Raw genomic sequence first — 10,768 nt, 5'->3', positions numbered from 1 at the left:
CAGGAATGACCCTAAAAACCACTGACTGCAAGTACTTGAGATTTTAACTGCTGTACCACCTCTAAAGTACTTGCACATCCATTTCTTCAGCAATTTCAATGCACCTATATCATTTACCTTTCCCCCCCAGCTTATCACTCCACACTGTAACCCTGTTTTCTTCATCTCTTCCCTAAGTTAGGTTGTTTCGGGCTTTTTTTCTTGTTATTTTTGGTTTATACCTTCTGTATCTATGAGCAGTTCCTATAATGGAAGAGAAGAGTCATGATTTAGTCCATGATTTAGTCCTCTGGAGAGTTAAAAATATTGAGAAATGAAAGAAGTTGAAGGTTTATTATGTCAAAAAGTGTATAATCACATTTCAGCACTTCACTTTTTCCAAGCCATGTCATTTTTCTTTGTCTTTTGTTACAGTATCTCAAAGGTTACCCACACTGTATTCCCTTAGTTTGCTGCTACCCCTGACTACAAATGTGTTCCCTGAGGGAAAATTTGCTCTCATTGCACAAAAGCAAAAGCAAGTGCAAACCAGAAATCTGTGAGAAGTGTTCATTCAGCTCCATGCAGGGATTTGCATGATTTGCCATGTGATAGTTCAGCAGAACTTTCTGTGCTGTCTGTGGCTCTGTTTATAAACCATGACTTGTTTTCTGGGATGATGTACTTTCCTTTAGAAAACAAGTAGTTCCTCAAAAAGTAAACAATACGTGGAAGAACTAACAACAGCTCTGCACTGTATCATTCATTGGCTAGCCATGTAATTTGGAATAATCATTCAGTAAGAGCTGAAAGAATTGCTTTTTGCCACAGGAAAGCAATTCAGTCTTTTAAAAGGAATACTCTGGATTCACTGTTTTCATTGTGTACTGGTAAACCTAGTACTTCCGCACAGGAATTCATTGCAGTTTTAAACTGTACCAAGGAAAAGGCATCTCTTTGTGGCACTTGGGGAACCTTGGGGTTTTTTTACTCTGTAAATAGCTCAGTGAGGGTGTTCTCATTTTCGGTGACTGATGATAACTTCCATGGTGATTGTAACTCAGCCAGCTACCGCAGACAGAAGCAGACAAGGAGTGTTCATATCATCCCTCGTTGTAACTCAGTGCTCACACAAGGAGCACTGCCAAGAGATTTCAGGAGAGGGTAACCTTGGGCAATCAGTACTTCGGAAAACAGTCAGGGGCAAGCTGATCTGAAACAGCTATGTGTAGAAAAGAACGTGTGGTCATAGTTTTTTGTACACTGCAGGTCTGCAGTGCTGAGCAGGTCCCAGAGATGAGTCCTGTAAAACTGAGCCTTTGGTAAGTGCCAAGCATGCCTAGTACTCTGAAGGGGTGTCTAGGTGTTCATGTAATCATATCCAGGTCCACATAAGGACCTTTTGCTTTTTTCTGTTAGTACAAAAGGGAAAAAGCAGCTTAAATCTTCAGTGAATCACCTGCCACAGAGGAGCTCTTGATCCAAAATAAGCATACAAACTCCATGACCAACTCATTTCCCCAAGGTAAAGCACTGTCACTTTGGCTTAGCTGTAGTCTGAATGCAGCCCAAGCACACAGGGTGCATGCTGTGCTCAGGAAGATTCAGCCTGGATATGAGTACCAATGAGAGCCAACATGAGTGTAACAGGCTGTTACAGAAATACTGGCTTAACATTCTGCAACAGCTTCAGTGGTTGCCCTCTGTCAGGCCCTTGCATGCACGAAGCAAGGCCTGTGCTCCATCTCCGAGTACCCTCATGGTCTCTGCCTGGAGACAGCCCCTGCCTCAGCCTCTCTCTACAGTCAACGTGCCAGTCAGTTCTGCAGGCTGTGGGACTCAAAGGACTCAAAGGCAAGCATGGCTGATAAGGCCTGCACTCAGGGGGGGAGGTCAGATCCTCTGATAGTCCATAGTTCCCACTCAACTATCATGGGAGGGACCTGGTACAAACTCTTCTGCTAATCTTGAGCAGCAATCTGACCTCAAGCCACCGTCCCCAGGAGACCTGCCCCTTCTATACCATACAGCAGTTCTTGTGTCTCTTACCAAAGCTCTTCCAGCTTGGAGAAAACTCTCTCTCTGCCCATTTAGTGATCACATCTCCACATTTCTTACATGCATGTTTTAAGGCTTTAAAAAAGCTTCAAGATGTGATATTTTGAAAAATAATGAAGAAAATATGTGAGGAAAATATATGAGATATGAGGAAAATAATCCGGAATATAAACTGACGCCAGTATCTAATGTGCTCTCAGGTGATCTGATTCCCATTTTTGAAGAAATGTAACACCATTTTGACCATCTGCCATACCAAGGCAGTACTCCAACTATCCAGCCAGGTTGAAACTAAAAGTTGCAGAGGATGCTCCAGAGCATGGGAGAAACACAGCAGATGAAAATTCAAAGCAAAGAAAAATATATAGGCCATTAAAACTCAAGTATAGGTTTAACTTCAACTCAAGTCTAACTTTAAAGTTTCTTTAGTCTCATTGTCACAACTGCACAGATGTCAAAACCAACCCAAACTAGAAAGCTTGCATGTACGTACAATTCAGGTATTGTAAGAAGTAGGCTTGTCTTTTCCTCTTTCAATACAGGCGTGATGGCAGGTACCATGTGGAAGCAGGAGTGATGTCCGTATGTCCTCTCCCTTAGGACATACGGTTTTCCCGTATGTCCTAAGGGAGACATACTTAGTTTTCTCCCCAGTCTAGGGACACTCTTCACACTTAGGCCTGCTTAGACGTGTCGGCACATCATGTCCCCTGCTGCTGGTGACCTTACTCTTTACTGCACTCTGCCAGCATCTGCACATCTCACTGCTGCACACCGCTTCTCTACAGCGCTCACCAGGCCTCACCCTGGAGTTCTGCATGTCACGAGGCAGCAGGTCTCTCCAAGACAAGCAAGGCTAGCTGCTGCCTTGTGAATCACTTGTTTACAGAGGATTGCCACTTCAGCTGATTGAATAAAGGGAACGCCTGCAATAGCACGCAATTGGTGTTGCAATAAATACCAGTCCATTGTCTGTTTTTATCAAATGCCTTCTGTACACCTCTGCTTTCTTCATATTCCCAAGCACTGGACATCTCGGATAAATAAATAATCAGCACTTAGTACAATTTTAAGATCTGAAGGTTGCAAGGGGGCTACAGGTACTTTCATTTTAGAATCATGTAACATCTCCATCCTGTTTCTCTCTAATTCTTATGACTTGGACTATGCTGTGCAACCTTTTGCCAGGATCTTTTTTTTGCCTGCTTACCTTTCACCATTTCTAGCTATTTGAAATGGCATGTTATAAAAAAGCCCACTTCCCAGAATTCATTGTGCTGGGAAACTGTGCATCCTTAAGCTCTCCATAAACTCCTGTCTTGCAGATGGGATTTCTTTACCACAAAAGACATCTGCCATATACTGGAATAAAATGTGTGGCACTGTAGTCAAGAATAAGGTCCTTTATCTTGTTCTTCATGTAGGTTGTGTTGCAGATACTAGACAGATCCACCACTTTTCCTTCCTCCTTTGCTTTCTGTGGTCATTTGTATTGTATAAATAGCTACATTTGGACTGCAGATTGTTTTAGACAAGTAGATGCAAGAATTTAGCAAAATATAAAGAATACACGTTAAATACGAGGTGATACATCCTCAGCAAACAGCTCTTCTGCCATCCTGCCATATGTCTTGTCCATCCCAACTGCCTCTAATTGCATTTGAAATCACCGGCTCATTCCAGCCAAGAGGAGCTAAAAGTCTCAAAGACATTTATATTTATCTAAGTTTGCTGTGGATCACAGATGTCTTCTCCAAGTGTGCTCCGTGCTGTTACTCAAGACCATGTGCATGGGAGGGAAACCCTAGAAAGGAATCACTCTTAGGAAAGACTTCGCTTGGAGCTTGCAGACAGGCATGAGAGGTGTTTGCAGGAAACCAGGCTGCTTAGGTGACTGGCAGGCAAGCACAGCAGGTTAAAATGGGAGGGCTGAAGTTGTTGCTGCCTCAGGCTGTCCACCCTGGCTGAGGCAGGAACCATCGAAACTCTTGAGACAGCGTTTGAACCACCATGGTTTTCAGCCTGGTCGTTTAAGGTAAGTAGTGCCGACTGTGGTTTTGTGGTAGCCTATGTTAATGGGGTTTACCCGTTTCAGTAACTTCTGTTTTTGCTCAGGCCCCTTCAGAAACCCTCCCCGTTGAGGTTTACAGCAGCACTAAATGGCCGGGGCAGCACTGTACTTTGAGCGCTATGCCGTGGCCCACCATGCGGGGCAGCACCTCTGGGTGCCTCCGATCCGCGCGGGCCGGGCGGGCAGGGTGGCGGGCAGGGTGCCAGGGGACCGGCGCGGCCGCCCGCTCCGCTCGGGTGCGTGGCGGGTACGTGCGAGGACACACGTCCCGCCCGGCGCGGCGGTTAGGGCCCGAACCGGCCCCGGCCAACGGCAGCCGCGCGCGCCCGAGGCGTGGCGGGAGGAGGAGAGGGAGGGGAAAGCGCGCCCGCTCGCGCGTTGCCAGGAGACCCGTGGCGCGCGGGGGAGGGGGAGGGGGTTTGCGTGGTGACGTTAATTCTATATGAGCGCGAGCGGCGGGAGCTCGGGTCTTTTTACCGCCAGCCGCGAGGGCGCCTCCTCCTCGCTCCTGAGTCACCGCCAGACCCGGCCCGCGCAGGTATCGGGCGGGGCCCCGCCGCGGGGCCGTGGCCGCACCGGGCGCCGGGGGGTGTGCGCGGGCGGTGAGGGTGGCGAGGGCGGGTGGCTGGACCCTGCTCCCGCTCGGGGAGGCCGCGGGTGCCGGCCTGGCCTAGCACGGCCCCGCGGGCGGCGGTGCCCGAGCCTCCCCCCGGCGGCCCGCGGGGTGGCAGCGCGGGGGCTCGCCCGTCCCCTCGGCGGTGTGCGCTGCCCGCCGCGCCCTGCCCCCCTCTCGCGGGTCTCCCCGCCGCGCCCCGCGGAGGTGCCAGAACGGGCCGCGCGGCTCGGGCCGGCGCTGGGAAGTGGGGGGGGGGGGGGCAGGGTCAGAGCGGCAACACGTGGGGCCGGAGCGTGGCCGGCGTTGCCGAGGAGGGGGTGGTCAGCGAGGCCGGAAAGGGGCACAGGGAGAAGCGGGTGCGTGTCTGTGTGTGTCCGTCCGGCGGCAGGCAGGGACGCGGGAGGTGTTTTGGGGTGACGGTGGATGCGCACATGGCGGAGGGGTGGGGGGGCGATGGCAGCGCGCTGTGGCCTTGTGCTGGCTCCCGCGCCTTATTCGCGCTCCCGTGCGGGCAGCCGCGGCCGGGGCGTGCTGTGCTGTGCTGCTGCTGGCAGGGGGACCCAGAGATTCAGGCAGGGGACAGGCAGCTCGTGCTTCCTGCTTCACGGTTTTTCTGGGGTTCGACGCGCCTCTAATTCGGGTGCCTGCTAGCTGGTGTCATCCGAAATAAGGCATTTGCTTTCCGCCTTTGTAGGTGGTTGTAGATGTGCCTGTTGTCCACGGTTGCAAATGCAAGAGGTGCATGATGACTGTCACTAAGGAAGGCTATGAAACTACCTGGCAGATCTAGTAACTACGACTTGCTTGCGTTTAGCATTCATATAAATCTATCTACGTATAAAACATATTCAGTCTACTCTGTCCTGGGTGTGTAGGGGCCCTATGTTGCCAGTATTACAAGGCTTTCAATATTTAATACAAAACCTTCCACATTTGCTTGCAGAAGGGGACACAAACCTTTTTGCAAGTGACTGTGCTGTGGTACTAATGTGTTATCAGCTTCTAGAGTTTTAACTCCAAGCACACTTCAGTTTTGTGCATGTCGTCTTGTTTGAAGCCCCATGGAGATACACTTAGATTTCATGCTTTAACTCCTTTGAGGGAAGGTTAGAGAAGCAGGCATTGGGTGTTCAAGGTATGACAAATACTTTCCTCTCCTCCCCGTTTCTGTTGGTATTTTGGTGTCTGCTGGTGGACATTACACTGACAAGGCAGGAGAATAGTGCCTGGTTATTTTCAATCATGAAATAAAATTTGAGTGGAGAGCTAAGGCCTAAGGCTGTGTACAGCTGTAGGTAGTTCCTGACAAAAATGCTAGTGGTCATCCTGCTGTGCCCGTTTTCCAGTGGCAAGCTCTTCAAAGAATGATAAAAGCACTGTGCTTGGACTGGAGTGAGGTGAGTGGCTTCCAGTCTCTTGTAAATCCAGAAATTATCTGAATTCTTATGGCAAAACAGAGCTTGAAATCATACACTGAAATATGAGTGGCTGAGGTGCTTCTGTACCAGGCAGAAGTTTAGGCTGCTCAGGCTTCAGGTACGTGAAACATTGACGCAAGTGCTTAGAATAGGTCATCAATACCCAAACTTAAACTTGTGTGACCCACTTACTCCTGCAAGATGTATATATTAGCAAACTCCTCTCCATTTTTTCTGTATTTTCTGGCAGACCTTGCATATCATGTGTTTTGGTTTCTGAGGACAGAGGGTTGTAGAATGAGTGTCTTGTACACAGGTGGTAGGTCTGGTGTTTTTCAGAGACCCTGGTCCTTCCCTGACATTCACAGGACTAGGAAGTGAGTGTTGGGATTGCTGGGAGTGCACAGAAGTACTCCCCTGCACCTGTGCAGCCAGCCCAGTGTCACAGGAAGTGCCCAGAGTGCTGGATCTGCTGCAGCACTGTGTGTACAGTCTTGTGTTTCACCTAGCCCTGACCTCACTCAGAAACTGTTCTTGGGAGCAGGCAGAGGACTTGTTATGGTGGTCTGCTTTCTTAGCACCCTGGAAATGCTTGGTCTGTTTTTGTATGTTTGGTTGTTTTTTTTTTAAATTTTGCTGCTTTCATAATTGATAACACGTGTGCACAAGTGAAACCGAAAGCAACTTATTGCGGGCATGTATGTTATGAAGTTAACAGTCTTGAAGTTTAACAGAATTTTCACAACCCTGAGTGAGACCTGGGTCTTCCAGGCAGAGACCATGTACTAGAACTCCAAATCTTCAAGGCTTACTATATTGTTGCATTGCTATAAATCTGTTTATTCACTTAGCTTCTAGAAGTTGAAGTAATTGTAACATTGAGAGCTCAGCTTATTGGGGCAGAAGTTGTATTTCTCTGGGGAATAAAATAACTTCAGGATTTGAATTTCAGTAGTGAGAAATCTCAGGGGACGTAAGACAAATATCATCTGTTACGAATTTTTGATTGAATCCTTTGGTGAAAGCCAGTTTGTTCTAGTAGACCAGGGGGTGTAGTGATAATATCTGTAGTATCTACACTTTTTTGTTAATATGGTTGTAACCCAATTTGTCTTCAGGTTCTTGTGATGCAGCTGTAAAACATGCTGTATCAAACTGAATGTTTGTTTCTTATTTCTTTGGGCTGCTTTAGGAATTGGACAGATAGCAGAGAATGGAGATGCAGGTGTTCTTTCAATGCCTGCTTGGTTTTCTGTGTTTGTATACACATTCAGTGGGACTTCAGCTCTGGGTTTTTCCATGAGTTGATAGTGCTTTGGTATTTATGTGGTACAGAAGGTAGTACTTTGCAGACAGAAATAAGACTTTTAATACCGGTTGCATTTTACTAGATTTGGGTTTTTTTCCAAGTTAGCTTCTGCTCTGGGCGACTGCATGCCATCTAACTTATTAGGAAAGCCGCTAGTAAATAATAGGGCAGAACTGAGTTGTACAAGTATTGTTTAATCCAAGAAACGGTTGTGATGATGGGTTTAGTGCTTATGGGTCAATTTTAATTTGTAAATTACTTCGAGCTCAAAAGTGATTATCATTAAAGTTAATTCAATCTAGCTGATTCTCAGTCATCTCTGAGGTTAGTGAAGTTCCTCATCACCTAACATAGTTGATCTGGGGAGTAGGTCTGGTGTTATAATGTCATAATTTGTCTAGAAAACCAGATGTGCCTGGAAGGCATCACAGAAGTTGCTTGGGGATTCATGTGATGACCTTCTGAAAAATTAAGCTACTTAGAAACAATACATGAGGCTTCTGAGGACTTCCTACACTCAACAGTGTTAATGCAAAGAAAAAATCTTCATGATGAATCTCACTTATCTAATGGTAACTTTGATCTTTTCAGGAAAGCTGCAGACTAAAACTTCTCTTGCATTAAAAAAAAAAAACAACAACAAAACTTTGCTAATTTACTTTTGTAACTTCATACTTAGTTTTAATATATACATAATGTAAGGTTTGAAATAATTTACGTTCTCCCTAAAGATTAATATTTTAAATGAATTTATGTATGACCAAAACACAGTCTGCATCTTAACTACTGTCAAACATTAGACGGAGATCCTTCTTGGACGCAGAGCTGTTACGATTTTAGTATTGGAAAATACAGATGCTTTTGGGGGCTGGATGTATGCTTAAATGTACGTTTGCACAGATATACTTTAGCAGTGTCTCAGTTTAAAGCTTAACTTGTGCTAATGAGTAGGCAGTTGAACATCAGCAGTTTCAGCTGGTCTTTGTAGACTTCAGAATAAAATACCAGTTGATCCTTAGTAGTTTTTTATGATTAAAAGGTGAAAGCAACTTTTTAGAAGACTTCAGTTTCTAGGTGTACCTGCAGCTGTGAAGTATTCAGTTGCTGATTTGACATTTATTCTTTAAAAACATACCTAAATTGCAAACAGTTAGTCTTAGAGAGAGTAGAATTATTTTAATTTTTAAAAGTTAGAAATTCCGGTTAAGAGATTTGACTAAGCAGGTACCTAAAATCTAGAATGGACCAAGCACTCAGGCTTTGAAGACCCAGGTTAGAATCATAAATATTGGTGGCTTTTCTGACCATCTGTGGTAAGAGTAGTTCAGTCCACTACTTTATCATAGAATCATAGAGTAGTTAGGGTTCGAAAGGACCTTAAGATCATCTAGTGCCGTGAGGAGGGACACTTCCCATTAAACCATATCACCCAAGGCTCTGTCCAGCCTGCCCATGAACACTGCTGTATCTAGGTATGTTGTTTCATATGAGATGTTTCAAAGGAAGGAGGGGTAGTTTTCACTTTTTTGTGGAATGACTTGCCCATGATGAAAAGTTTCCTGGCCTTTTAACTAGAGCCTAGTTCTAGCCTAGTTCTGGCTCTAGTTAAAAACCTGTCTTAAACATTGTAAGGTTAGGCTGGAGGGAGGGGGAGCATGGAAGGGGACATGAAATGAAACAGTTGTTTACATACAAGCTAATTTTTAATCGGTTCTTCTTGAACTTCCTTTTAACTTGGGTATTTTTTTGTTACTTCTCATTGTTCACCTCTCAAATACTATTAATCTCAGATTTAAACTGCTCTTGTTCAAGTATTCATGTTGCTAGGCCCTGAGTTGATCTCTTTCCTCTCTTCTTCAGTGTTCAGCAGTGAATACAGTATTTCTATTAAGGATGTTTTACTGAAGTACAGAATGATCATGTTTTGCATTGTGCATTTTAGTCATCACATTCATTTCAAGTCCTGATTACTTATGCATGTTGAGTAGCAGTCTTCAGTGGACTGCATGTAGTTGTATCTCTGTCTTTACACAGTGATTTTTTGGCCTTTTAGCTTTAGTTGCTTCTTTTAATATATGTTACTTTAGGTTTTAGTACTGTCTATTTTGCCTCATTTGGGTCACCTTTTTAAGCAGTTCTTAACTCCGTGATACTCCAGTTTTGGATGTTACTCGTCTTGACTTTGGATGGTTAAGTATAAGCTGGTATTAAGTGCTTTATTCTGTTCTTTGTGTGTGCAAGTGACATCATCAGAAATGAGATTGCTATTTTTTAACTGATGAGATCTTCATGATATGGCCTCTTGATTCTCTCATCACCTTCACTGCCACAGAGGTATTGGGTACTTCTGCTGGTGCCAAAAACATGATTGATTGAAAAAAAAAAATGTTTATGAAGATCAGTTTGAAGTAAAGCTCAATTTCCTTGGCTTAAGTTCTTCTGTACAGGTGTAGTATATGTTTACAGATGCTTTTTAAACTCTGCACCTGTGTTCATCTAAAAGTGAGTTACTGGAAACCATAACCATGCATATATGCATATACTTCTGTTTGGTCTTCCTACCAATTGTGACATCTCACCCCTGACAGACCCCAGAAGGTGTCAAAGTTAGGTTGTTGTGTTCTTTATGTAGTGACTGTTAGATTGTTAGTTGAAATCTGGATGTTTTAAGGTTTGCAGTTTAATAATAGCTTTGTTTCCATGGAAAAAATATTGAGCTGGATCTAACAAAGAAGTTGCTAAATATATTTTAGGAATTTCAGTGGCTTCTTGGGGCACAAATGAAGTTACAGTATTGCATTTATCAGATATTGCAGCAGAAACAGCTGAAACTTGTACAAATTTTTTAGTGGCTTTCTTTAACTTCCTTTTCAGGTAAGGATGTCTAGATGTCTTTAGTCAAATTGTATGAAAACTTTAATGCTGCAGTGTGAGCCTTGCAGGTAGTGTAACTGCCAACATGGTTGTATTTGATTATGTGGCAGTCTCAGTAGTTAACTGATAGTCTCCTTCATTTAATATTGTGGCATGAACAAGGTGATCTTTTAAACTGTTAAAATGCACTGTGCTACCTGGAGTACTTTGTTAGAACACAATTTTTGTATTACTTGGACACTTTTTAACAAACTGAATACCTGTGCCAACATGAACTGCAAAGAGAAATACTATCTTACAAAGTTTTAAATATCTTTTGTATGAAGATTCTTATTTTGGCCCTTCAGGATGGCTGCTGTGCTCCCATTATCAGTGATAGAAAATGCAACGAGCTATACTGATTAGCTTTTTTTTTTAATAATTCTTGTTTAGATTTTTCAGAT

At 44.4% G+C, this 10,768-nt stretch overlaps 1 protein-coding gene across 3 annotated transcripts in view; it reads left to right on the top strand.

Annotated features, from left to right (window-relative positions):
* Nucleotides 1–4,522: 4,522 nt before the first annotated feature.
* The window catches only part of NAP1L1 (nucleosome assembly protein 1 like 1), a 31,438-nt gene continuing 25,192 nt past the window's right edge, over nt 4,523–10,768 (top strand). Inside the window, exon 1 of one of the 3 annotated variants that reach the window (XM_062613785.1) lies at nt 4,523–4,646. In XM_062613785.1, the coding sequence (XP_062469769.1) occupies nt 4,551–4,646 (96 nt within the window). In that variant the 5' untranslated portion in view covers nt 4,523–4,550. Of the gene's footprint in view, nt 4,649–10,768 lie in introns of all 3 variants that reach the window. The other 2 variants (XM_062613784.1, XM_062613786.1) reach the window with 2 other exon arrangements.

This window comes from Pezoporus occidentalis, unplaced genomic scaffold (genome assembly GCF_034315485.1).
Source record: "Pezoporus occidentalis ecotype Australia unplaced genomic scaffold, CSIRO_AGI_Poc_V1 ctg17, whole genome shotgun sequence".
Taxonomy (NCBI): Eukaryota; Metazoa; Chordata; class Aves; order Psittaciformes; family Psittacidae; genus Pezoporus; species Pezoporus occidentalis.
The sequence above is the reverse complement of the archived record's forward strand: the minus strand, read 5'-3'. Positions and strand labels throughout refer to the sequence as shown.